The sequence below is a fragment of the Ahaetulla prasina genome, chromosome 16, assembly GCF_028640845.1.
Source record: "Ahaetulla prasina isolate Xishuangbanna chromosome 16, ASM2864084v1, whole genome shotgun sequence".
NCBI lineage: Eukaryota > Metazoa > Chordata > Lepidosauria > Squamata > Colubridae > Ahaetulla > Ahaetulla prasina.
The window spans coordinates 6929619-6957473 of record NC_080554.1 but is presented as its reverse complement, the minus strand read 5'-3'; the positions used below and the strand labels follow the sequence as shown (position 1 = coordinate 6957473).

Genomic DNA, 27855 nt, shown 5'->3' with positions numbered 1-27855 from the left:
TTCACTCTCTGAATTGGAATCCGCGGTGGGTTTTTCCCTTCTTCAAATACAAAGTAGATAAGTACCACATTTGGAAAATGTGGCCTTGGTTTAAAGAAAGCTTAATGTTTCTTACCCGTGGCATTGGATGCGTGTGTTCCTACTAGGATTTACTTCCTTAGAATAGAATTAGAATGTAGAATTAGAATTAGAATTAGAATTAAAATGTAGAATGTAGAATTAGAATGTAGAATTAGAATTAGAATGTAAAATGCAGAATGTAGAATGTAGAATTAGAATTAGAATGTAGAATTAGAATGTAGAATGTAGAATTAGAATTAGAATTAGAATGTAAAATGCAGAATGTAGAATTAGAATTAGAATGTAGAATTAGAATGTAGAATTAGAATGTAGAATTAGAATGTAGAATTAGAATGTAGAATTAGAATGTAGAATGTAGAATTAGAATTAGAATGTGGAATGTAGAATTAGAATGTAGAATTAGAATGTAAAATTAGAATTAGAATTAGAATGTAGAATTAGAATTAGAATGTAAAATGCAGAATGTAGAATTAGAATGTAGAATGTAGAATTAGAATGTAGAATGTAGAATTAGAATGTAGAATTAGAATTAGAATGTAAAATGCAGAATGTTGAATTAGAATTAGAATGTAGTATTAGAATGTAGAATGTAGAATTAGAATTAGAATTAGAATGTGGAATGTAGAATTAGAATGTAAAATTAGAATTAGAATTAGAATGTAGAATTAGAATGTAGATAGAATAGAATAAGAATGTAGGATAGAACAGGATAGAATTGAATTGAATTGAATAGAATTAGAATATAGAATATAGAATTGAATTGAATTGAATTCTTTATTGGCCAAAATGAGCCACAACCACAGAATTGGTGGTTAAAAAATTTGAATCCCACCACTTTGCAACCAGAGATGGTATTAAGCCAGTTTGGGCGAACCGGGAGTGGAAATCACAGGTGGGCCTGTCCCTGCCCACCTGCCCAAGCGCTATGCCATCCTAATTAGGCACGTTTTTGAGGCTGGGCACATGCATGGAAGGCCAGGCACATGCGCGGAAGGTGCGCCCGTGTGGCGAACCAGTGGTAACAAAATGTGAAACCCATCACTGTTTGCGACCGTCTGACCAGCAGCAAAGTCAAAGGGGAAGCCCGGTTCACTTAACAACCAGGTTGCTAACTTAACAACTGCGGTGATTCTCTTAACAGTTGAGGCAAGTAAGGTCATAAAAGAGGACAAAACTCACTTCACCCAGGTCTCCCTTAACGATAGACATGTTGGGCTCAGTTGCGGTCGTACGTTGTGCTTCCAAAAGTATGTCTGGCGTGGAAACTTCTTCTACTACTCTGACATATCTATTTTGGCGATTAGGAAAACCATTCTTTTAAATCTAGAGCCAAGCTCATGGCTCCCTGTGGGTGAATTGTGTTCTCTTGGTGCACTTGTGAAGATTAACCAGGTTTCATTTAAGGGAACAGTGGAGCCTCTTGCTTGCCCTCGGGGGTACCAGATGGCTTGCTGTGAACCATGTTGAGGAGAAGGAGAAGGAGAGAGGGAGGGAGGGAGGAAGAGAGAGGAGAGAGAGGGAGGGAGGAAAAGAGAAAAAAGAGAGAGGGAGGGAGGAAGAAAGAGTAGAGGGAGGGAGGGAGGAAGAGAGAAGGGAGGGAGGGAGGAAGAGAGGGAGAGAGGGAGGGAGGAAGAGAGGGAGGGAGGAAGAGAGAGGAGAGAGAGGGAGGGAGGGAGGAAGAGAAAGAAGAGGGAGGGAGGAAGAGGGAGAAAAGAGGGAGAGAGGAAGAGAGAGCAGAGAGAGGGAGGGAGGAAGAGAGAGGAGAGGGAGAGGAGAGGGGGAGGTAGGAAGAGAGGAGAGAGAGGGAGGGAGGGAGGAAGAGAGAGGAGAGAGGGAGAGAGGAGAGAGGAGAGAGAGAGGCAGGAAGAGAGAGGAGAAGGAGGGAGGGAGGGCGGAAGAGAGAGGAGAGAGAGAAGAGAGAGAGAGAAACCCCAACAAATATCCACACGAAACCCGCCCGGCAGCACTTACCAAAAATAATATGGTTATGCAAACAATTTAGTAGAAGAAAACAGTGTAGGGGGGAAGATAAGATCTGTACCGTTAACAGCTCTCTCTGTTAAGACTTTTGTGCAGCTTCAACATGGTAGCCTTAGTTTCTTTCTTTGTCACCGAGAGCTTCTGCATCAGAGACCAATTCCTTGTGTGTCCAATCACAATTGGCCAATTTAAAAAAGTCTATTTTATTTATCCTTGCCTTTATGTCCAGTTTCTCTTCTCCTTTCTGTTCCCGTATCCCTGAAATTTAGAAGGTGTGTGAGCTATAGGACAGAAACAGTGGTGAAATCCGCCACGGATTGCCATCAATTTGCTGCCCGCACATGCGCGGTGCATGCCAAATGCGTGCGCACATACGCCACACACGCCAAAAGCACACTGTGCATGCATGCACAGTGCACGCCAAATGCGTGCTTCGCATGGGAAAAAAAGACTTCACAAGTTAAGTAGAACAGCAAGGCAGGGGAACAGCCGTGCCGCGCAATTTAGATTCACTAGAAAGCAGGGTTTCCTGCTTTCTAGCGAATATAAATCATACGGGACAGCTGATCGTTGGAAATACCGGTTCAGATGAACTGGTAGCTTTTTTTAACTACCGGTTCAGATGAACCGGTAGCTTTTTTTTACAATCAGTTCACCCGAACTGGTAGCTTTTTTTTATTACCGGTTCGCCCGAACTGGTAGCTTTTTTTTATTACCGGTTCACCCGAACTGGTAGCTTTTTTTTATTACTGGTTCACCCGAACTGGTAGCTTTTTTTAACTACCGGTTCACCCAAACTGGTAGCTTTTTTTTTCTACCGGTTCGCCCGAACTGGTAGCTTTTTTTTAATTACCGGTTCGTCCAAACTGGTAGTCTTTTTTTACTACTTACTAGTTCACCTGAACTGGTAGTTTTTTTATCACTACCAGTTCGCCCAAACTGGTGCTAACCGGTAGCATTTCATCCCTGGACAGAAGCCTATCCACTCTCAAGTGAGAAATAGTTAATTTTTTTCTCATTTTCAACTTTTCATAAACCCTCCTTTGTTCTCAAGAAGCTTCTTTAAGTCAAGGGTTCTGCAAAACCAGAGCGGCATGGGAGGCTGGCTGGCTGGGTGGGGAGGGGGAACTCCTTGGCTGCATGTGGAATATATTTTTCCCCCCCTTTGTTTGAAGCGTGTCTGGTTCTTTTAAATTGTTAGATGAATTATGACTTGGTGTTGAGCAGCAGCCAAAAGCTTTTATCAGGCAGAGCTCACCCTCATGTCTGGATTGTAAAAAAAACTTTCAGCTAGCCATTAGAGCCACTTTTAAAGTATGTCGGTTGGGAAGCAGGTTTGGGTTCAAAACTGAACCATTAAGCCAACAGGCGTTCTTTGAAGAGGGGGGCTCTCTAACCCAAATTAACACATGTTGCAGAAATGGCAAAACGGAGCTGTTCCATCTGGGATGTTATAGTTTCCTGCTTGAGCGGGGTGGGGGTGGGGTTTTGGTCTAGACCAGCGGTCACCAACTGGTGGTCCGTGGATCAATGGTGGTCCGTGAGAAAATTTTGGAGGTCCACAGAAAAATTATTTGCATTTTTTATATTGCACTAAATCAGGGGTCCTCAAATTACGGCCCCTGGGCTAAATATACATGCAATGAACGTTTGTGTTGCTGCAGAGTGTCTCCCCCTTCGAGGTCTTCTTGTGTAGGTCGGAGGGGGGCAGAAATTCCAACTCGGGGTCTGCTTCAGCCTCCTGGTGCCGGGGTTTGGGTGAAGGCTAGAGGGAAGCGCTGCTGGTGGCGAAGAACCAGAGGGCCTTGTTCCAGTGGGACTGCATCATGGCCTGGAACTGGCTGACGATATCAGCCCACCTGTACCTGGCCTTGCACTCCTGCGCGTCTTCCCTCTCCTTGGAAAGCCTATGCTCCTGGTCCTCAGTGAGGTGCTTCTGCTGAGCCTCCTTCTCGGTCAGATCCAATTTGAACTGAGCCAGCTGTTTTGCCAACTCTTTCTCGTGGCGACTGCTTAGCTCTAACAACTGCTTCTTGTTGGGGCCCTAAGGAGCCCGGGTGGGGAGGCGAGGAGTGGCTGGCAGGGGAGGAGCGAATAGAGGCCAACCAGGTGCCCCTCGACATGAGTGACATTGAGTTGGCCAGGTCCACCCAGTCACATGATCACCTAGCCATGCCCACCCGGCCGGTCATTAGGCAGATCATATTAGTGGTCCGCAGGATTTAAAATTATGAATTTAATGGTCCTTGAGGTCCGAAAGGTTGGTGACCCCTGGAATAGATAATGTAGAATGGAAGAATGGAATGGGATGGGATGGGATGGGATAGGATAGGATAGGATAGGATAGGATAGGATAGGATAGGATAGGATAGGATAGAATAGAATATAGAAAGTGGAAGGGAAGAAAAGAATGGAATGGAATGGAATGGAATAGAATAGAATAGAATAGAATAGAATAGAATAGAATAGAATAGAATAGAATAGAATAGAATAGAATTCTTTATTGGCCAAGTGTGATTGGACACACAAGGAATTTGTCTTAGGTGTCTATGCTCTCAGTATACATAAGGAAAATAAAATACATTCATCAAGAATAAAAAGATACAACACTTAGTGATAGTCAAGTTTACTAATAAGCTATCAAATCGTACTAAGAAACAAATAAAAACAATATAAATTGAAAGATACAAGCAACATGGTTATAGTCAAAAGTGGGATGAGGTAGATACTAGGAAGGTGGAGAAGAAGAATAGCGATACAAACCATTAAATTTTCTTGCCCGTTTGGTGTCTCTTTGACCTTGTCTTATCCGTTAATCTTAGAAAAGTCATCTGTGACCTGGGAGAAATCAGATTTTCTCTCCCACCCCCCACCCCTGTCTTTTACATTTGGCTGGCTAACTAAAGTGGGGGGCATCTAAGAGAGAAGCCCCCAGGCTTTTGACAGCCTCCCAACCAGATGTTTGTGTAATTGTGGAGGCGGGTAGAGGCTTGCTGCGAATTAGGGGGAGGGGGAATTGAGTGTCTGTAATGGACAGTTAGTTGGAGAGGGGGGGAGAAAAGCAGATGGATATTAATTAAGTTAGCAGTGACAAGACCTGTCTTATTACTAGGGTGGGCTTCAGTCAACTCTCTTTGTCTTGCTTGATAAGCAAGGAGGGAGAGAAACTCCTCTTTTTATTCGTACAGCTTGCGTTTGTAACGCTCAAACTGGCAATCTTCACTTTAAAAAACGACAACCGTGCTTTGGAACAATAGGAATAGAGAACATTGTTGCAGCTGTCCGGCTCGGGATACTCCATGGGGATGGAAGGCAGCTGTCCAGAATTTCAGATGGATCTTTCTTTTCTGAGCCTCAGCTGGAGAAGAATTGAACGTGTGACTTATTTAGCCAATCAAACTAGATAGTCTGTCCCGAACTGCAATGTTTTGCATTCAATCAGTGTCACTGTAATTAAATTATCTTTTTTTTTCCCCTTGGAGGTCCCCTCTGCCTTTTTAAGAGTTTCCGAATTACCTCCTTTTAGAGTTCAGGTCAAAGGCTCCAAAAATCCATCAATCATGGATGTGTAGAAAGAAAAAACAACCAGGCAGAGCGGAGGGTGGAATTAAGCAAGTCATCAGCCTAGAGTCTTTACATTGCCAGAAACAATCCAAGTCGAACTCCTCCTGAATTTCCATGGACCCTTATCTGGCACCAATCTTTCAGCCCTCTCTTGTTTCCGAACATGTGTTCCACCTCCCCAATTAAGCTCTGTTCAAAAGTCATAGAGAAGATGTGTTAGTAAGATTTCATCTGATTTTGAACCCCTCCTTGGGATGATGATGGTTAGAATGAAAAAAAAAAATAGATGATATACAGTATTTTTGGGAGTATAAGATGCACCTTAGTTTTTGGGAGGAAAATAAGAAAAAAACTGATTGGCAGGCGGATCGGCCTCCAGAATCAGCTGTTCCCAGAGGTGAATTTTAGCAACAAGTTCCTCTTGCTTTTTTTTTTTTTTTGCTTTTTTTTCTGCTTCTAAAACTTCTGAAACTCTGTTTCAGAAAAAAACTTTTTCTGCTTCTGAAAGCCTCCGAAACAGCTTTAGAAAAAAAGCCTCTGAAGCTCCGTTTGGGGGCTTCTTTTCTGAAGCTCTGTTTGGAGGCTTTTTTTCCTGAAGCTCTGTTTGGGGGCTTCTTTTCTGAAGCTTAGTTTCTGATGCTTTTTTCAGTCTCTGAAACCTCCGTTTGAGAAGCTGGGCGGGGCTACATTCGGAGTATAAGTCACACCCAGATTTTCACCCTCTTTTTTGGGGGGAAAAAGGTGCGTCTTATAATCCGAAAAATACGGTACTTTGATAGCTAAGTAGGTGGTCCTTGTATCTCCGTGCAAAGGTGGTAATTCAGCCGGTTCGGACCAGTTCACCCGAACTGGTAGCGGAAATCGCGGGTCCACCCCAGCTTTATGCCATCCGATTTAGGCACGTTTTTGAGGACGGGCAGATGCGTGGAAAATGCGCACACTAGCAAAGTGCATGTGAAGAAGGCTGGGCGTATGTGTAGATGGGGTGTGGGCAAGCGAAGCGAGCACGCCCACGTGTGCCCTCATATCTGTGAACCGTTAGAGAAAGTAAGTGAATATCACCCCAGCCTCCAGGTCTGGAAGCTCTGGAGAATTCTTTGAGGGCTTGAAATCTGGAAGAAGCCCCCAGCTTCGAAATCTCTACAGCCACAGTTTCATCTTGGATCATTCAAGGATGACTATAACATGTTGTTCACTTCTGATGCTCAAAGCAATTTCGAAACCAACGTTGCTGAGCTGCTAAGAGACTTTGCACCAAAGAATTGCCCTCTGCAGAGCTGCTTCTTGAGGTTTCTTTTGCAGCTTGCGAGAAATCCTTTGCTATTTTGCGGATGTATTTCTGACTCCTCTGTGGTTAGGCCTCTTCTTCTCCCCCCCCCCCCCCCCCGTGGTCTATTTCTCCATCATAGTCTTTGGCAATTCTGCTTTTAGTTTGGTGACAGTTGTTTTTTTTCTGAGCTTCCTCTTTACACTTTGGGTCTGTCTTTTCAGGCTATAGGTCTGTCTCGGGTCATCTTCAGTCCAGCATCCTGTGTTTTGTTTCTGTGATCTGGCTTAGAGTAGAATTAATTGGGCGCAATTGTGTTTTATGGCAATTGGTGGACTTATTTTTCCAGTTTAAAGAATTTGTGGTTTTCTACCTCAATTGCAGGTTGTTTTAGTATCTTCCATTGAATAAGATTTTATCCTTGCTCCACACAATTATCCTTCTGTCTGTGTCTCTGTTTCTCTGTCTGTCTGTCTGTCTCTTTTTCCCTCTCTCTTTCTCTCTCTCTCTTTCTCTCTCTCTCTTTCTTCTCTTTCTCTCTGTCTTTCTCTTTCTCTGTCTTTCTCTCACTCTGTCTCTTTCTCTCTCTCTCTTTCTGTTTGTCTCTCTATATCTTTCTCTCTTTCGCTCTCTCTCTCTGTCTCTCTCTCTGTCTCTCTCTCTGTCTTTCTGTCTCTGTCCCTTTCTTTCTCTGTCTTTCTCTCTCTGTCTCTTTCTTTCTTTCTCTCTCTCTCTCTCTTTCTGTCTCTGTCTCTATATCTCTCTATGTGTCTGTCTGTCTCTCTTTCTCTGTGTGTGTGTGTGTCTCTCTCTCACTCTCTGCTCTCTTAGTCTCTCTTTCTTTTTTCCTCTCTCTCTTCCTCTCTCTCTGTACAACTATCTCAGTTGTACTTATTTCTATCACTTACCCTTCCTGTTTGCGTTTCCGGCCATAATATGCAATCAAGTAAACCTACATCAGATAATGCTAGACGTTCCATTCAAATCTTTATCAACCTTTGCAAGAGATGCTTTAAAAATGAATAAACCTGGCTGGGTCTGCAGGGCCAAGCTCTTCACCCTTTTAAATTGGAGAGTTCTTTTTCTTTCTACTTCTCCATTTCTAAGATTTAGACTCAACGGGCTAAATGTTAGGAGAATAAAAACAACGGTAGAATGTCCCACCTCGGGAAAGGATTAGATAACCTCTGGGAGTCCCATCCAGTTGCTGGATCAGATTACCTTCAGAATTGGTGTTTTCTTTCGTCAAACAAAACATTGCGCGAGAAAAGCATGAGCGAGTCAGGAGCAGGGGTGAAATGCTCCCGGTTCAGACCGGTTCGTACGATCCGGTAGCGATCGTGGCCGGTGGTTCGACGATCTGGTAGCAATGGCAGAGCGAAGCTCCGCCCACCCACCCGGGTGTCAGTAGTGTGTTTTTTACCTTCTGTGCATGCGCAGAAGGTCTGCGCATGCATGTGACACGTGAGAGAGAAAGAGCAAAGCATGCACGTAGGCGGGGCGCATGCACTTCCAAATCGGTAAGGAAGGTAAGTAGATTTCACCCCTGGCCACTTCCGTTTGGTATCTCAAGGTTTTGTCTCCCTCAGAGATGCTATCAGATTCTACAAGTCTCCACAGCAGGGCCATTCTTTCTCTTTTAGGAAAAAAAAAAATCAGGATTTTTTTTTTAAGGCCTGGTGCCAAGTCCCAGGATTCTTATACCAAACCATAACATCACAGGGAATTCAATTTCCTAACAATTGCAACATTCTTTTTTTTCTTCAAAGAAAAAGGTCTTATGATAGATGCATTTGCAAAAACAAAAACAAATACCAGCAACATTTGGCAGGGTCAAGCCAGCTGCTGAATCGAGGGATCGAAACAAAACGGAGGGAGGATACGGCAGAAATCAAGGAATTTTGGAGGCTTTCTGAGGGCGGAACCATCGAATAAAAAATATTTTTGGCCTCCTTGCAGAAGTATAATCAGATTTGCAGGATCTGTAAGGCGGTGCGCAGAAATTTGGATCGCTTTAGCACCCGGCGGAAGGATTATGTCACTTTCCACTCCTGGAGACCACATCGATTTTTTTCCCCCCCTGATGATCTAAACCGAGCAATTTCTTGAATCTGTGGCATTCATTTTCATGTCCTGCAAACCTTTGACATCTTAGCTTTGCAGATCTTACGGTAGTAGAGCTGGCCACTTTCTCCCACCCCGATCCAGATTTCTTCAACCTGGGGCCCTCACCCTACAACGTCTGGGAGTTGTAGACCAGATTGTCATCCTCTGTGGATGGTGAGATTTATATTCCGAAATACCCAGAAGACATCAATTTGGAGAAAAGGGCATCACTGTTTTCTGATCAAAACAGCATCACTGTTTTCGGCTACAGATCGCCAATGCGATCCATGTGGATGCAACAGAGGCAAAACTGTGTCTTTTGAATTTAACCAGTATTCTCACCTAGTAAGGAGACTGTTCTCCATTCTCAGGTACTATTTTAATAGAATAGTAAAGGTAAAGGTTCCCCTGCACATATGTGCTAGTCGTTCCCGACTCTAGGGGGCGGTGCTCATCTCCGTTTCAAAGCCGAAGAGCCAGTGGTGTCCGAAGATGTCTCCGTGGTCATGTGGCCGGCATGACTCAATGCCAAAGGCGCACGGAACGCTGTTCCCTTCCCCCCCAAAGGTGGTCCCTGTTTTTCTACTTGCATTTTTTACCTGCTTTCGAACTGCTAGGTTGGCAGAAGCTGGGACAAGTCACGGGAGCTCACCCCATGATGCGGCAATGGGGATTCGAACCGCTGAACTGCCGACCTTGCGATCGACAAGCTCAGCGTCTTAACCACTGAGTCACCATGTCCCTTTTTTAATAGAATAGAATAATAAAATAACAGAATAACAGAGTTGGAAGGGACCTTGGAGGTCTTCTAATCCAATCCCCTGCCCAAGCAGGAGACCCTGTACCATTCCAGACAAATGGTTGTCCAATCTCTTCTTGAAAATCTCTAGTGATGGAGCACCCGTGACTTCCGGAGGCAAGTCATTCCGCTGATTATTTGTTTCTCACTTTTAGGAAGAGAAAAAAAAAAAGCAAATTTCTCCTTAGTTCTTTCTCAACTTTCACCTTGAAGAGTTCGCCCAGGAGATTAAGGCAGGCAAAATTAGGAGCAAGAATACCTTTCGGCAAAGGCTGCAAGAAATTTACAGCAGTTAAAAAGACGTCCTTGGAGACATGCAGCTGCTTGCTAGAACGTCTGAGCGTTTCTAGAAACTTAGAAATTATTCTTGGCAAAGTTCTGGAAAGTGGACTCATTTAAAATAGGCAGAGAAAATAAGAAAAATCTTTTCCCCCCCCCCCCTAAAAGTGAGAACAAATAATCAGTGGAACGACTTGCCTCCAGAAGTTGTGGCTGCCCCATCAGTAGAGGCTTTTTAAGAAGATACCGGACAGCTACTTGTCTGGAATGGTATAGGCCGTCTCCCGCCTGATCAGGGGGTCAGACTAGAAGACCTCCAAGGTCCCTTCCAACTCTTGTTATTCTGTTCTTTCTTCTAAATTATAGATCTGTTGTGACAAGTTGTTTGCTGCTGTGGTTTTTGAGACATCCAAGGAGGCTTGTTGACTAAGGTCCCTTCTACCGTCTTAACTTTTGGGAACTATCTTGAGTAGCTGCTGAAGAATTTTGAGAACCGGTCATCACCCCTGTTTCGAAATCTCTCCTTCTTTCTCTCCGCTTCTCTATGAAAGCAAGCAGATCTGAGGGGCCCTGAGGGATGAACTATTTAAATAAATTTCACCGCAGCGTGGGAAAAGTACCTTTTTTGAGGAAGGGCGGAAAGAAAGGGCAACGTTTTGTACTTCTTTAAAAACGGGGCTCCACGTTGAAGCAACGGAGGCTACGCAGGAAGGTAAATTTGGCAGGGGGAAGGATAAAAAAAAAATCTTGCCGGATTTGTATGCTCAAATTCCACACTGCTGTTTATTAGGGGGCCTCTGGTGGCTCAACAGACTAATGCAGTCTATTATTAACAGCAGCTGCTTGCAATTACTGCAGGTTCAAGTCCCACCAGGCCCAAGGTTGACTCAGCCTTCCATCCTTTATAAGGTAGGTAAAATGAGGACCCAGATTGTTGGGGGCAATAAGTTGACTTTGTATATAAATATACAAATAGGATGAAGACTATTGCTTGACGTAGTGTAAGCCGCCCTGAGTCTTCGGAGAAGGGGGGGATATAAATGCAAATTTTAAAAAAAATTACGTCCTGGTGCTTTCAGATAAGGTTTTTCTAGAGCAATTGCCTGCCTCGTTTTTAGACTGTTCCAAGGAGTCTGAATAGGAATATATATATATTGTATTCCCCCTTGATTATTTTTTATAAATAACTCAAGACAGAGAACATATTCAATTCATCTTCCTCCTCCTATTTTTCTGATAACAGCAACTCTTTGAGGTAGGTTGGGCTGATAGAGAATGACTGGCCCAAAGGCACCCAACTGCCTTCTATGCCTAAAACTGATCTAGAATTCCCATCTCCTTTCACGCCTAAGTTGAAAGTAGAACTCACCATCTCCTGCTGATTGACCTAAAGTCACCCAATTGCCTTCCATGTCTAAAGCTGGACTAGAACTCATCATCTCCTGGTGATTGTCCCAAAGTCACCCAGCTGCCTTTCATGCCTAAGGTGAGACTAGAACTCACCATCTCCTGGTGATTGTTCCAAAGTCACCCAGCTGCCTTTCATGCCTAAGGTGAAACTAGAACTCACCATCTCCTGGTGATTGTTCCAAAGTCACCCAGCTGCCTTTCTTGCCTAAGGTGAAACTAGAACTCACCATCTCCTGCTGATTGTCCCAAAGTCACCCAGCTGCCTTTCATGCCTAAGGTGAAACTAGAACTCACCATCTCCTGGTGATTGTTCCAAAGTCACCCAGCTGCCTTTCATGCCTAAGGTGAAACTAGAACTCACCATCTCCTGCTGATTGTCCCAAAGTCACCCAGCTGCCTTTCATGCCTAAGGTGAAACTAGAACTCACCATCTCCTGCTGATTGGCCCAAAGTCACCCAGCTGCCTTTCATGTCTAAGGTGAAACTAGAACTCACCATCTCCTGGTGATTGTCCCAAAGTCACCCAGCTGCCTTTCATGCCTAAGGTGAGACTAGAACTCACCATCTCCTGGTGATTGTTCCAAAGTCATCTAGCCAGCTTTCATGCCTAAGGCGGGACTAGAATTCACCATCTCCTGCTGATTGACCTAAAGTCACCCAATTGCCTTCCATGCCTAAAGCCGGATTAGAACTCACCGTCTCCTGATGACTGTTCCAAAGTCACCCAGCTGCCTTCCGTGCCTAAGGTGAAACTAGAACTCACCATCTCTTAGCGATTGACCCAAAGTCACCCAGCTGGCTTTCATGGCTAAAGCATGATTTGAATTCGTGGTCTCCCGCCTTCCACCCTGGTGCCCTAATCAACTACTAAACCAAACTGGCTATCATTTTTTATCTGTTATTTATAAATCTGGACCTCAGTTGTGTTGTATTATATTCTAAAATAGAAGAGAGTTAGAAATACCTTCCATTCATGACTCTCTTCTATGTTTCCCCCATGTAATTTTGGTGGGGTTTTTTATTTGACTTATTTCCACGTCGGAAAGGAAAGAAGAATAGATGTTTTGTGGGTCATTTATCTGGAAGTGCCATTGCTGAGGAGAACAGCCCAAAGTCCCATTTTTATATATTTTCGAAATGCATGAACGTTTCCTTGTTCTCTTTGGAAAACTGCCCCAATCTTCATCTCCAAAGTGAATTAACATGCTGGTTTGTGTTGGTTGCTAGTTGTTTTTTCCACCCTGGGCTCCCCATCTGAATCTGGCTGCTGTCACCTTAAGTGTCCAGTGAGCTCCAGTTGGGAATTTGAGGACTGTGGCGAGAGGTGGATTGGATTTTATTTTAGTTTGAGGTTCCCTTGGTAATTCAGCAAAAGTCCTGCATGCCGTGTGGGGGTTACAGCAGGTTCCTTGCCCCAGATTGGATCTCCTCCAGGCAGGGACCCAACATTTGGCCAACAAGATTGAGATAGGAGAGAGAGAGAGAGAGAGAGGGAGAGGGAGGGAGGGAGGGATTGAGAGAGCGAGAAAGAGAGAGAAAGGGAGGGATTGAGAGAGAGGGAGAGAGATAGGGAGATTGTGTTTTTATGTATGAGAGAGAGAGAGGGATTGTGTGTGAGAGAGAGATTGCGTTTTGTATGTTTTTGTGTGTGAGAGAGGGATTGTGTGTGTGTGTGAGAGAGAGGTTGTGTTTTTGTGTGAAAGAGAGGGATTTTGTGTGTGTGTGAGAAAGAGAGGTTGTGTTTTTGTGTGAGAGAGGGATTGTGTTTTTGTGTGAGAGGGATTGTGGGTGAGAGAGAGAAATAGTAAGTGTGTGAGAGAGAGAGATTGTGCGGGTGGGTGTAAAAGAGAGAGAGAGAGAGAGAGAGAGAGAGATGGAGGGAAAGAGGGAGAGAGAGAAACACACACACACAATGTTTGTTGGTTTTCCTGTGTTTTCCCCATATATGCACCCTGGAAAGACCTAAATTCATTTTTGGGCTTCTGAAATTTGGGCAGGAGAGGTATAAAGGAGACCTCAGAGGAGGAGAAGGGGGTGGAAATTAGAATAATTCTGGGCCGTCAAATAGAAACAGAATAACAAGAGTTGGAAGGGAACCTTGGAGGTCTTCTAGTCCAACCCCCTGCTCAAGCAGGAGACCCTATCCCCATCCCAGACAAACAATTGTCCAATCTCTTCTTGAAAATTTCCAGGGTTGGAGCATCCACAACTTCTGGAGGCAAGTTGTTCCACTGGTTAATTGTTCTAACTGTTGGGAAATTTCTCCTTAGTTCTAGGTTGCTTCTCTCCTTGATTAGTTTCCACCGGTTGCTTCTTGTCCTGACCTCAGGTGCTTTGGAGAATAGCTTGACTCCCTCTTCTTTGGGGCAGCCCCTGAGATATTGGATATCATGCCTCCCCCCCCCCCCAGCAATCCTTCTTTTCATTAAACTGACCAAGAAAGAAGAAAGATTACAGCATCCCTTTAATTCTATTCCCTTTAATAGTGTTCCTTTACATTGTATTCCCTTTCATTGTATTCATTTTATGTATTCAATTCAGGCTTACACTTATCTATATTATCTAATACGTACTCGACAAAATAAATAAATAAAATATAATAAATAAATGCATTCTCTTCTGGGCCACTGGCTAGAATGAGGGGACTTCATTTCTTCTTAACGATGGGAATCAATGCAGTCATTCTGCCGGGGACAAATGTGATGAGAGGGATGGGGGGATGCTGAGGGGGGGGCGGGTTTCGACTGCCACTTTTGTGTTTGTGTGGTAAATGGCACTGCCTGAAGCCACATCTGTGCATCTCCAGCTGCATAGAAAGACGAACCGAGAGGGTGGGGGGGGGGAGGGACTTCCTGGAACCTCGCAAACTCCTAGGCCGGTTTCAAATATAGAAGATTCCACCCTCTGAATATTCATGCCTTAGCTTTTAAGTAGTTTTAATTCAAGATTAGCCTTACTTAATGCCTTCCGCAGCTTTTAACACACTCGGAGGTAGAATTCCGTTGGAAATAATAAACCCTCCAGGCCCAGGTAGTGATGGGTGAACAGGATCAAAGCAAAAGATAGACTTGGTCAAAGCAACGTCTCTTTTTTCTTTCTTTCTTCTCTCTCTCTCTCTCTCTCTTTCTATCTCTGCAGGTGACGCTTTCCAGATTGAGAAATCCTGCAGAAGATCATTCAAGCTACACAGAGAATCGCAAGTTCTCCACCCCGACGGAAAACTTCAGAGGCACCTGTCTTCTTCTTGGCAGCCTATGGATGAACTATGCATCTTTGGACTTCATCTAAACCCATTTTTCTGGCGTTGTTCTTTATTCCGTCACTCTCCTTTGGGTGGAAGCATTGAATGACGCCTCCATGTGATCTACTCTCTTAGGCAGAAACTCTTGATGAAAAGGCTCCAAATGAAGGATCTGGCTTATCTTTCTTTTTTGGCATTGAGGAAGTTATCTCAGGACCGTTCACGCCGTTAGCTTCTCCTCTTGGGAATGCAGGAATGGCCAGTAGAGGAAGCCATGGTTTTGGAGAGCAACCTTACAAGGAGAAGGAGTCAGAAGAAGATGCTGAAGTTGAGGGGAGAAGAGATGGAGACTTCCAGTTAGCGGAAAACAGCCTTGTGGGGAATTTGGACTGCTGGACCTTGTCTTCTTCTCAGGAGATCCTGGAAGATGAAGAACTTTTGAGGGAACTCAAGGACTATCAACACCTTTTGGAAGAAGGCGAGCAAGGTTTTGATCTCGGCGAACTTCAAGATCTTGAACATGCAGGAAATGTCCACGCTGCAAGTCCCCTGCCTGGTGAGTAACACAGGAAATCAGGAACCCAAATCTCTGGTAAGGTTATTTGGAGTAACATCTGAATTGGGGTAGAGTTTTTGCACATTCAGGGGAGATAACTGATAAGGCTCTCAATGACCTTGTCATTGCCCCAAAGGGTGCTTTTTTCAAGAAGCAACTGCATTTTCTCGTTTTTCTTTGAAGATGTTTTGCTTCTCATCCAAGAAGCTTCTTGGATGGAAGCGAAACGTCTTCAAAGAAGCTTCTTGGATGAGAAGCGAAACGTCTTCAAAGAAAAACCAAAAAGTCCAGTTGCCTCTTGAAAAAGCACCTTTGGGACAACCAGGACCTGGATGACTGAGAATCGCCATAGACACTTTGTCACTGGTGGAAGAATCTTAAAGAAGCAGTGGTTGGAGCTAGAACAGAAACTGGATGCCATCTTTATTTTTTAACATCTTTTAAAACCCTCTCTCTCTTTGGCTTTTTCAACACCTAGATAGCTTCTGCATATTTTCAGCCAGATCCTGAAACATCAAACTATGAGACAAATGTTTTTGCTAAATATGCCAATGGTAGGGCTATTTAGCACTTCAGATTACCGGTAAATCTTCTCTGAAGCAACTGGCTTTCCTGGAATCGTGCAAGAAACACAACCAGTATTTGCTCAGTATTATCGATCCAACGTCATTTGGGAAAACCAATTGCATGAATTTCAGACTCTGCTTGAGAGCCAGTGTAAGAAGGATGCATGAGATAGAAAAACTTGCTGCCTCTACCTTTTCGCCCCTGCTCTAATTTGAACAAAATGTAATGGTTTCATTTGTGTTGTGGCACCTAACACCAAGGATTGGGGGAGGCGGGATAGCAGTCTTCCAATATCTGAGGGGCTGCCACAAAGAAGCGGGGGAGTAAAATATGGGTTGAAGTCAGGGGTGGGCTTCAAAAATTTTAGCAAGGGTTTCTCTGCCTGGTTGCTGGGCGAGCGTGGCCATGCTGGGTGTGGCCTAGTCAGTTTCCTGTACTACGGTGGGTTGGGGGGGGGCTTTTTGCCCTCCCCAGGCTCTGGAGTCTTTCCTTGAGCTTCCAGGAGGGTGAAAACAGTCTCCCCAGGCTCTGGAGACTGGCCCATTTCCAGTCTTCCCGAACTTCCAGTAGGCCCATTTTTCGCCCTCCACGTGCACCCTGCACTTACCTGCATCCAAAACGGGCCATGTGGGGACTCCTGGGAGGGGGCGGGGTGGGTGGGTGGGTGGGTGGGGCCAGCCAGGAGTGGGATTCGGGGCTTCTCCAAACTGCACTGAATCTTAGCTAGAGGTTCTCCCGAACTCCTGTGAACCCCCAGCAGCTCACCCCTGGTTGGAGGGGAATGGGTTGATAATTAGGACAAGGTGAGATAGATCTTCTAATGTTATGTCCTTCCCATGTTTAGAAGAGAAAGGATCATCCCAAGGCATGAGATCTTACTTGGAGGTAGATCGGAGGCGTGAAGAAGACAGCACTGAACTTGAGAAGACAAGAGGGATGTGGGACTTTGGCAGCCAGGAGGATATCCATCCTGAGCTTTCTTTTGAAGGCCAGTACAGTTCAGACTTCAGTCCCAGCCCTGAGATCCTTCAAGACCCTCTCGCTTTGTATAAATGCAGCTTTGCCTCCGATAATGTGGATGATGAATTCTCTGAGACCTCCAATCTCAGCCCTTCTCCTTGTGGTCCTCCTCCAATGTGCACCCAAATGGAAATTGAACCTCAAAACTTGGGTGGTTTGGACTTCCCTGAAGATCGAAAGTTCTCCTGGGAGTTAGGAAGAAATCTGGACAGTCATGGGCGCAGTTCTCTAGCAAGTTCCTTGCCAGACAATCAGCGACTCTTGGATTTCCAATCTCTGGAAGATCTTCAGAATTGTCCTGGCATCGATGCCGAGACTTGTCCAGAGTTATCCTGGATGGAGAACTTGGAACAACCTCTTGAGAAAGAACCTCCGGCAGAGATCACTCAAAGCATCGAGCAGCTTGCTTTCAACAACAACACCAAGGAAAGACTTTTGGATTCGAGAGAGACAACGCAGATGTCCCACACCTTCGAACGAGTTGGTAGACAACTGGAGAAACGGACACGCAAGGCGAAAGCAGATGTATCCCTGTTGTCGAAAGGTCCAAGGCAGTCCAGGTCTCTGAGCCCTCAACACATGACTGGCCAGAAAAAATCTGGACATCCTGCTTTGAAAGAACCAATCCGAGAGACTCAGTCAAACTCTGGGACGAGAGACGTCACGCAATACGGCCGAGGGAAACTCAACTACCCATTACCAGATCTGTCCAAAGTGGAACCCCGAGTCAAGTTCCCCAAAGATCCCCAAAGCTACCAACCACCTCAAGGAAAGTCTTCTTCGGTCAGCAGGAAGGCGGTTAGGAAGCCAGTCATCTTTAAGTCTCCTGCCGAGATTGTCCGAGAGGTGTTGCTGAGCAGCGGAGAAGGATCTCCCCAAAAATGTCCCACGCCCACCATCTCTGTTATTCCCGAGCAACTGAAGTCCCCTAGACAGGCTACGGAGCTGGTGCATCAGCTTCAGGTAACGTCTCTCGAACGCATTCCGAAAATTCTCTTCCTGCACCTTGGTAGTCCTCGACTTATGACCGAAACCGACACCCCCCCAAATTGATGTCGCTAAGTGAGAAATTGGTGAAGTGAATTTAGCCCCAGTTTTACGACTTGTCCTTGGCCCGTTTTGTGAAGCAAATCTAGTCACACGGTTGTTAAGTGAACCTGGCTCCCCCCATGGACTTGGCTTGTCAGAAGGTCGCAAAAGGGGGAAATCAGGTGACTCCACGACACTGGCGACCGTCATAAATATGAGTCCGTGTTCAGGCATCCAAATATAAATCACACGACTGTGCGGAACAGTCACAAAATGAATTGTTGTAAGTCAAGGATGGCCTGCATAGGTAGTCCTCGGTTTACAACAGTACATTGAGTGACCCTTCGAAGTTACAGCGGCACTGAAAAAGGCGACCCATGACCATTGTTTCACACTTACGACCGTTGCAGCCTCCCCATGATCAAACTTCAGGCATTTGGAAATTGGCTCAATTGATGACGGCCGCAGTGTTTTAAGACCCCGTCATGTGACCCTCTGAAAATTGAAGTCAATGGGGAAGCCAGGATTCACTTCTCAACCGTGTGACTGACTTGCAGTGCTTTGCTTAACAACGGCGGCAAGCTCGGTCGTAAAATGAGGCAAAGCTCACTTAAGAACTGTCTCGCTTAGCAATGTAAATTCTGGGCTCCATTGTGGTCATAACTGGAGGACTACTTGTATAACCAGATGTTTCGCACTGCTCCCTCCTTCTAAGCGAAGGTAAAAAGAGCGATCCGACCTCTAGATATTCCACAATATGGACAGTCCTCGACTTATGACCGTCCTTGAGCCCCAAATTTCTGTTGGCTAAGCGAAGTGAATTTGCGAAGTGAAACTTGCCCCGTTTTACGACCTTTCTTGCCACGGTTCGTTCAGCGAACCGCTGCCGTTTTTAAGTCAGCAAGACCCTCGTGGAGCGAATCTGGTTCCCCTCCTCCCTTGACTTGGCTCGTCGAAAGGTCGCAAAAGAGGATCGCGTGACGCACACCGCGACCGTCATAAATCCGAGTCAGTGGCCAGGCATCTGAATTTTGATCCCGTAGCGGGTGCCTCAGGGGTTGTAAGGGCAAAAACACGGTCTCCGAGTCCCCTTTTTTTGGGCGCGGTTACAACTTTGAACGGCCGCTAAAACACAACCGTTGTAAGTTGGGGACCGCCTGACTTATGATTTATATTGATATATTGACCATCAATTGTGTTGTAAATGTACCTTGATGAACGTATCTTTTCTTTTATGTACACTGAGAGCATATGCACCAAGACAAATTCCTTGTGTGTCCAATCACACTTGGCCAATAAAAATTCTATTCTATTCTATTCTTCCGAATGCAGGAAAAGAGATAGATAGATAGATAGATAGATAGATAGATAGATAGATAGATAGATAGATAGATAGATAGGTAGGTAGGTAGGTAGGTAGGTAGGTAGGTAGGTAGGTAGGTAGGTAGATAGATAGATAGATGAATGACAGATAGATAGATAGATAGATGATAGATAGATAGATAGATAGATAGATAGATAGATAGATAGATAGATAGATAGATAATAGATTGTTAATAGATAGAAAGATGCTATAGAATACAGAATAGAATTCTATTCTATTCTGTATTCCTCCAGGTGAATTTTTCTCCCACTTAGCACAGAAGCATTAGGGAGAGAAAACCCCTTCTGTCTGGCGTAGAGGCTTTTCAGTTTGCAGAAATGTATGTTTTATTCTTCTTCTTCTCGCTGGTCTGGAGGTTTGCTCATTCATGTGAATAGATGCTCCGTCTCTTGAAGCCATCAATAGAAAAATCTAGGCCACTAGCCAAAAGCAAGCTGTTTAATGCACCCGCCGTATGTCTGCATCAATCTAAGCGGAGAGAGGTCACAACCTGCACACATTATGCACATTTCCCCTCATTGTGTGTGTGTCCCCCACCCCACTTTGTGGATGCATCCTTCAAGGTTAAAGCACCATTCGTAGCAATTCAGTCCTTGGCTTCTGGTATCCAGTTCATCCATATACAGGTAGCTCTTAACATAACAGTGATTAGAATAGAATAGAATAGAATAGAATAGAATAGAATAGAATAGAATTATAGAATTGAATAGAATATAGAATAGAATAGAATTATAGAATAGAATAGAATAGAATAGAATAGAATAGAATAGAATAGAATAGAATAGAATAGAATAGAATTATAGAATAGAAGAATAGAATAGAATATAGAATAGAATAGAATTTTAGAATAGAAATTAGGAATAGAATAGAATAGAATAGAATAGAATAGAATAGAATAGAATAGAATAGAATAGAATAGAATAGAATAGAATAGAATAGAACAACAGAACAGAACAGAACAGAACAGAATAGCATTCTTTATTGGTCAAGTGTGATTGGACACATAAGGAATTTGTCTTCGGTGCATATGCTCTCAGTGTGCCCTTCAATGTTACAACGGCACTAAAAAAGTGGTTTAGGACCATTTTTCACACTTAACAACCTTTGCAGCATCATGTGATCAAATTCCAGACACTTGGCCACTGACATACTTATGACCATTGCTCTGTGCGATATACAGATCATACACCCTCAAAGCACTTCCTATTCCAGAAACGGCATGTACTGTAAATGAAATACCGTGTTCTCCTTGTCATTTCTTTAGGAAGACTACCACAAACTTCTAACCAAGTACGCTGAAGCTGAGAACACCATCGACCGGTTGCGGCTGAGCGCCAAGGTACCAGATGATATGGAATTATCGTATTATCCAAATCTTTTCTGTAACCTTTGTTTCTGGTGTTTTGTGGGTGCCAGGTTCTCTTAATGGAACACCTTATGAACATACCTGGTTGGGGAACAGGTAGTAGCTGATCGTAGAACCAATGTTGTGTGTGTAGGACTTCATAGGTTTCCCAGGTCCCTGCTGCTCGGAGAAGACCATGCTTATTACAGATTAATAGAGTTGGAAGGGACCTTGTAGGTCATCTAGTCCAACCCCCTGCTCAAGCAGGAGACCCTACCTACACCATTTCTGATGGCAGTCCAGTCTCTTCTTGAAAGCCTCCAGTGATGAAGCTCCCACAATTTCTGAAAGCCAACTTGGTTGATTGTTCTCACGGTCAGAAAAATTCTCCTTGTTTCTAGGTTGAATCTCTCCTTAATCAATTTCCATCCATTGTTCCTTGTCTGGCCTTCAGGTGCTTAGGAGAATAGCTTGACTCCCTCTTCTTTGGGGCAGCACCTCGAATATTGGAAGACTGCTATCCTGTCTCCCCATGTCCTTCTGTTCACTAGACTAGCCAGGCTCAGGTCCTGCAACTGTTCATCGTATGTTTTAGTCTCCAGTCCCCTAATCATCTTGGTTGCTCTTCTCTGCACTCTTACTAGAGTTTCAACATCTTTTTTTGTAGTGTGGTGACCAAAACCGGATGCAGAATTCTAGGTGTGGTCTTACTAAGGCTTTATAGAGTGGTATTAGTACCTCCCTTGATCTTGATTGTATCCCTTTGTTAATGCAATTTAGGATTGCATTGGCTTTTTTGGCTGCCGCCACACACTACTGGCTCATATTTAACTGGCTGTCCACCAAGACTCCAAGATCCCTCTAACAGTCACTGCTATTAACCCTAATTTTAACCAGCTTATATGCGTACTTTTGGTTTTTCTTGCCTAAGTGTAAGACTTTACTTTTCAACATGCTGTTTCAACATGGCTCCGATTTGGTAGGAGGCTTTCAGAAGATATAAGTTGGATGATCAGAGTTGGGCCATCCAGAAAGTTTAGTAATTTTCCATTCATCTTTGGCCAATAATTATCATGTCCTGGATCTATCAGTATCATAGCCTGACTAGGTGGCTCAGTGGCTAAGACACTGAGCTTGTCGATCAGAAAGGTTGGCAGTTTGGCGGTTCGAATCCCTAGTACAGGTCTAGGGATACAGGGGGTTGGACTAGATGACCTCCATGGTCCCTTCCAACTACTCCTCCTCCTCCTCCTCCTCCTCCTCCTCCTCCTCCTCCTCCTCCTCCTCCTCCTCCTCCTCCTCCTCCTCCTCCTCCTCCTTCTTCTTCTTCTTCTTCTTCTTCTTCTTCTTCTTCTTCTTCTTCTTCTTGTGACCGGGGATGAACAGAGATCTGTTTTTTTCCAAGTTCTAAAGCCATGAATTCTGGTTTATATCCTAGCTCTGGGTTTGTTATTTCTGCTTGAGCTGCAAAATTCTGGGTTTCTCTCTTAGCTGGGCTTCGGATCTCAGGATCTGCAACTCAGTTTGGTCCACAAAGATCCTGTAAAACTTCATTGGGCTGCAGACTTCATTCGATTACCTTGAATTAAATTGCACTCTCTCTCTCTCTCTCATCCTAACTCTGCATCCAAAATTCTCCAGAAAAATCGAAATATTTCTGATTCGTTTCTTTTTTTAAAAAAAAAAATCCCAGCTTTACTTCGTTTCAAAAGCGCGTAGAATTCAGATTAGTCTGGCTCCATCGTTGGTTGCTTTTAGAAAAGAATTGTGAGTCAGAACTCCTTTTTCTTCAGCTCTACAATTGTGCAAAGGATGTTTTGAGGAAGGTCTTTAGGGCTGTTGAAAAGAAGAAGAGAGAACTGTACTTTTCGAGGGGAGAAGGAAACGCTGGTGTTTCTTTATTAAGATGACTCAGCCAGTTTCGCCTTGAACAGGAAATGAAATGCAAAGAGAAGGAGGGAATTGAGAAAAATGCCCGAAGAACGCATTTGCAACTGGCTGTTCTCTGCTCTTTGACTTCCTGTGTCTTAAGATTGTGACAGATTCTTCCCCCTTCCTGTGTGTCCCACAGAGGCATAGAACCAAGTAATAGTACCGCTTTACAAAAACCCTAGTAAAGACCACAAAAGAAGAATGGGACGGCAGAGAACGAGGTGGCTGGATGGAGTCACTGAAGCCGTCGGCGTGAGCTTAAATGGACTCCAGAGGATGGTAGAGGACAGGAAGGCCTGGAGGAACATCGTCCATGGGGTCGCGATGGTTCGGACACAACTTTGCAACTAACAGCAAAGTAAAAGCCACACAAGGACATGGTGGCTCAATGACTAAGACGCTGAGCTTGTCGATCAGAAGATCGGCAGTTCAGCGGTTCGAATCCCTATTGCTGCCGCATAATGGGGTGAGCTCCCGTTCCTTGTCCCAGCTTCTGCCAACCTAGCAGTTCGAAAGCACATAAAAAATGCGAGTAGAAAAAATAGGGACCACCTTTGGTGGGAAGGGAACAGCGTTCCGTGCGCCTTTGGCGTTGAGTCATGCCGGCCACATGACCACGGAGACGTCTTCGGACAGCACTGGCTCTTTGGCTTTGAAATGGAGATGAGCACCGCCCCCTAGAGTCTAGGAACGACTAGCACGCATATGCAGGGGAACCTTTTTACCTTAAAGACCACACCTGGAACACTGCAACCAATTTTGGTCACCGCATTACAAAAAAGATGAGACTTTGGGGCGGGGGGGGGGGGAAATCTCACCTGGCAACATAAACGTTGGGTTCCATTGTGGCCCTATGTGCTGGTCTTTTAGTTACCTTTTTTCAATTTTTTTTCCCCTTTAAAAAAATGAGAAGCATTATCTTTGGAGCTGCTCCTCTAGACCAGTCATCGTTTACAAATTCTTGTCCTGTTCCCCCTCATCCTTTACAGAAAAATCTCCACTCCCTGTTTGTTGGAGGAAAGGCCCTACCCACCATGATGCTCTCATGCAGTCACAATGCTTAATTTATGGGGATAACTCAGGAGATTTGAGGGGAGGGCTGGTTGTGGCAAGTTGAAGATGTGGGTCAGTTTCAGAAATCCAGTTCTAGCTGCGAGAACATAAGCAGACTTAGAATTCCAGCTCCACTCATGCAATTCGGAGGACAATGGCAGTTGGGGACCAGAGAAAACAGGTAAAGGTTGTAGCAATTTATAAAATCCGAGTTTCCCGTTTGAAGTGTAATGGAAACACGAATTAAAGGGGCAATGAGAAGGTTCGTATTTTCAGCCCTAGAGCAAGAGCTATAGACGTATATAGTGCTTTACAGCCCTCTCTAAGCAGTTTTACAGCCCTCTCTAAGCGGTTTACAGAGTCAACCTCTTGCCCCCAACAATCTGGGTCTTCATTTTACCGACCTCGGAAGGATGGAAGGCTGAGTCAACTTTGAGCTGGTCAGGATCGAACTGATGGCAACGGGCAGAATTAACCTGCAATACTGCATTCTAATCACTGTGCCACCCTGGCAAGGAAGGGAGGGAGGAGGGAGGAGGGAAGAGAGGAGAAAAGAGAGGGAAAGAAAGAGGGAAGGAAGGGAAGAAAGAGGAGGAAGCAAGCAATAGCAATAGATTTATATACCGCTTTACAGTGCTTTACAACCCTCTCTAAGCGGTTTACAGAGCCAGCCTATTGCCCCCCAACAATCTGGGTCCTCATTTTACCGACCTCGGAAGGAGGGAAGGCTGAGTCAACCTTGAGCCTGGTGGGATTTGAACTGCCAAATTGCAGGCAGTCAGCAGAAGCAGCTTGCAGTACTGCACTCTAACCACTGCGCCACTGTGGCTCACCGTGAATAACAGAGTTAGAAGGAACCTTGAAGGTCTTCTAGTCCAACCCCCCTGCTCAAGCAGGAAACCCTAGACCATTTCCGACGAATGGTTGTCGAATCTCTTTCCTAACAACCTCCAGTGTGGGAGAACCCACAAATTCTGGAGGCAAGTCGTTCCACTGGTTAATTGTTCTCACAGTCAGGAATTTTTCCCCCTTAGTTCTAGGTTGCTTCTCTCCTTGATTAGTTTCCACTGCCTTCAGGTGCTTTGGAGAATAGCTTGACTCCCTCTTCTTCATGGAACTACCTTAGCCAAGTTTTCTAACATTAAGAGCCCTGGTGGCGCAGTGGTGAGAATGCAGTACTGCAGGCTAATTCTGCCCACTCCCAGTAGTTCGATCCTGACCGGCTCAAGTTTGACTCAGCCTTCCATCCTTCCAAGGTCGGTCAGATGAGGACCCAGATGGCTGAGGGCCCCAGACTGACTCTGTAAACCGCTTATGGACGACCTGTAAAGCACTTGCTTGCTTCCTTCCTTCCCTTCCTTCTTTCTCTCCCTCTCTGTTCTCCTTCCTTCCTCTCTCCCTCCCTCCTTCCTTCCTTCCTTCCACCCTCCCTCCCTCCTTCCTGCCTTCCTTCCTCCCTTCCCTCCCTCCCTCCCTCCTTCCTGCCTTCCTTCCTCCCTCTCTCCTTCCCTCCCTCCCTCCCTTCTTTCCTCCCTTCCTCTCTCCCTCCTGCCTTGCCATGGTGGCACAGTAGTTAGAATGCGGTATTGCAGGCTAATTCTGCCAACTGCCAGCAGTTCGATCCTGACCAGGTCAAGTTTGACTCAGCGTTCCATCCTTCCGAGATGGGTAAAATGAGGACCCAGATGGTTGACGGCCACAGACTGACTCTGTAGACTGCTTAGAGAGGGCCATAAAGCACTGTGAATCGGTATGTACGTCTAAGTGCTATTGCTGTTAAAAAGACTCACTTCACAGTTGCGTTGAATACCCAACCTCTTCCCTTTGGCTTTGTAGAAGTTCTTTGTCCTGCCTTCAGGTGCTTTGGAGAATACTTTGACTGGAGAACATCTGGAGTATTCTTAACCAGACTTAATATAATCTATCCACATAGATCTACTCCATGAATCTTCAGGGTGTGAGAAATCTAAAGGTTATTATTTTATTATCCCTCCCATTTTAAGTAGAAAAAGGCAGGTCTGAACATGGGCTCTTTTCCTTGAATTTACCACTAAGTTACTAATCTTGGTTTATGTGCTCAGTGGAGAAACTGGATTATTTCTTTCCAAAGTCTTCAAGGAATGTTTGCGATTACTTGGTTTTAAACTGTTCCATCTTGCCTTCCTTGGATGAAACAGATGAACAGATGAGTTGGAAGGGACCTTGCAGGTCATCTAGTCCAACCCCCTGCCCAAGCAGGAGACCCTACCTAGGATCGAACTCACAACCTCCTGATTGTGAGGCGAGAGCTCCATCTTTAGGCCAACGCAGCATTGCCTGTTTTTCTCTTTCTCTTTTTTCTTTTTTGGAGATCAGGATGAGCTAGAATGGCTCTTCTAATTTTATTTTTTTCTCTCCCTTTCAGGTGCGCTTGTACAGCGACCCTCCAAAGCCCAGCCAGGTTACTGAAATGGGAAGAATATCAGAGGCGTCCAAAGTGGTCACATTCAGCATCCCTCAAATCAGGTCGGCCGAGATCACAAAGCGGTCCAGCCAAGCATCCATGAGTGGTCAAGGTGAAGGTAAGTGTGAGACATTCATTTTATTTTATTTATTTGTCAAGCATGTATAACAGATATAACTAGAAACATGATTTTGAATACAGGAAATGGACACGAATAAATAGGGACAACAGGACAGGGACGGTAGGAACATTGGTGCGCTTATGTTACCTAGTTTGGTTATGAAACACCTGCATGAAAATCACGAAGCTCAGAGAGCACCAAGGACCCTACATTCCTCCTCCTCTTTCTCCTCCTCCTCTTCTTTCCCCCTTCTCTCTCCTCCACAAAGCCCACTCGCTTCAAGCACTGATGATGTTACCTAGTTGGGTCATGAGACGTCTGCAAGAAAATCACCAAGTTCAAAGAGCACCAAGGACCCTACACTCCTTCTCCTCCTCTTTCTCCTCCTCCTCCTCTTTCTCCTCCTCTTCCTCTTCTTTTTCTTCCTCCTCCTCCTCCTCTTCCTCCTCCTCCTCCTCCTCCTCCTCCTCCTCCTTCTCCCCCCTCTTCTTCTCCTCCTCCTCCTCCTCCTCCTCCTCCTCCTCTTCTCCTCCTCCTCCTTCCCCTCTTCCTCCTCCTCTTCTTCCTCCTCCTCCTCCTCCTTCTCCTCCTCTTCTCCTCCTCCTTCCTTCCTTCCTCCCTTCCTCTCTCCCTCCTGCCTTGCCATGGTGGCACAGTAGTTAGAATGCGGTATTGCAGGCTAATTCTGCCAACTGCCAGCAGTTCGATCCTGACCAGGTCAAGTTTGACTCAGCGTTCCATCCTTCCGAGATGGGTAAAATGAGGACCCAGATGGTTGACGGCCACAGACTGACTCTGTAGACTGCTTAGAGAGGGCCATAAAGCACTGTGAATCGGTATGTACGTCTAAGTGCTATTGCTGTTAAAAAGACTCACTTCACAGTTGCGTTGAATACCCAACCTCTTCCCTTTGGCTTTGTAGAAGTTCTTTGTCCTGCCTTCAGGTGCTTTGGAGAATACTTTGACTGGAGAACATCTGGAGTATTCTTAACCAGACTTAATATAATCTATCCACATAGATCTACTCCATGAATCTTCAGGGTGTGAGAAATCTAAAGGTTATTATTTTATTATCCCTCCCATTTTAAGTAGAAAAAGGCAGGTCTGAACATGGGCTCTTTTCCTTGAATTTACCACTAAGTTACTAATCTTGGTTTATGTGCTCAGTGGAGAAACTGGATTATTTCTTTCCAAAGTCTTCAAGGAATGTTTGCGATTACTTGGTTTTAAACTGTTCCATCTTGCCTTCCTTGGATGAAACAGATGAACAGATGAGTTGGAAGGGACCTTGCAGGTCATCTAGTCCAACCCCCTGCCCAAGCAGGAGACCCTACCTAGGATCGAACTCACAACCTCCTGATTGTGAGGCGAGAGCTCCATCTTTAGGCCAACGCAGCATTGCCTGTTTTTCTCTTTCTCTTTTTTCTTTTTTGGAGATCAGGATGAGCTAGAATGGCTCTTCTAATTTTATTTTTTTCTCTCCCTTTCAGGTGCGCTTGTACAGCGACCCTCCAAAGCCCAGCCAGGTTACTGAAATGGGAAGAATATCAGAGGCGTCCAAAGTGGTCACATTCAGCATCCCTCAAATCAGGTCGGCCGAGATCACAAAGCGGTCCAGCCAAGCATCCATGAGTGGTCAAGGTGAAGGTAAGTGTGAGACATTCATTTTATTTTATTT

General features: G+C 44.9%; 2 protein-coding genes across 2 annotated transcripts in view; both read left to right on the top strand.

The window, feature by feature from the left end:
• The first annotated feature begins 4 nt into the window (after window positions 1–4).
• Window positions 5–27711, top strand: LOC131186213 (microtubule organization protein AKNA-like). Its single transcript, XM_058159567.1, has 6 exons — window positions 5–25; window positions 14625–15283; window positions 16695–17833; window positions 20548–20622; window positions 26018–26174; window positions 27668–27711. The coding sequence occupies exons 2-6, from the start codon at window positions 14983–14985 to the stop codon at window positions 27709–27711; spliced, it is 1716 nt and encodes a 571-aa protein (XP_058015550.1). The 5' UTR covers window positions 5–25; window positions 14625–14982.
• Window positions 27672–27855, top strand: part of LOC131186274 (microtubule organization protein AKNA-like) — a 30180-nt gene continuing 29996 nt past the window's right edge. Inside the window, exon 1 of the mRNA XM_058159711.1 lies at window positions 27672–27824. Coding sequence (XP_058015694.1) covers window positions 27713–27824 — 112 coding nt within the window. The 5' untranslated portion in view covers window positions 27672–27712. The remainder of the gene's footprint in view (window positions 27825–27855) is intronic.

What these genes read in the sequence shown, in the direction of transcription:
- LOC131186213 (XM_058159567.1), top strand. Translation starts at nt 14,983, where the DNA reads ATGGCCAGTAGAGGAAGCCATGGTTTTGGAGAGCAACCTTACAAGGAG. An exon ending in CGCTGCAAGTCCCCTGCCTG is followed by an intron (nt 15,284 to 16,694) that starts GTGAGTAACACA and finishes TCCCATGTTTAG; the next exon opens with AAGAGAAAGGATCATCCCAA. An exon ending in GGTTGCGGCTGAGCGCCAAG is followed by an intron (nt 20,623 to 26,017) that starts GTACCAGATGAT and finishes TCTCCCTTTCAG; the next exon opens with GTGCGCTTGTACAGCGACCC.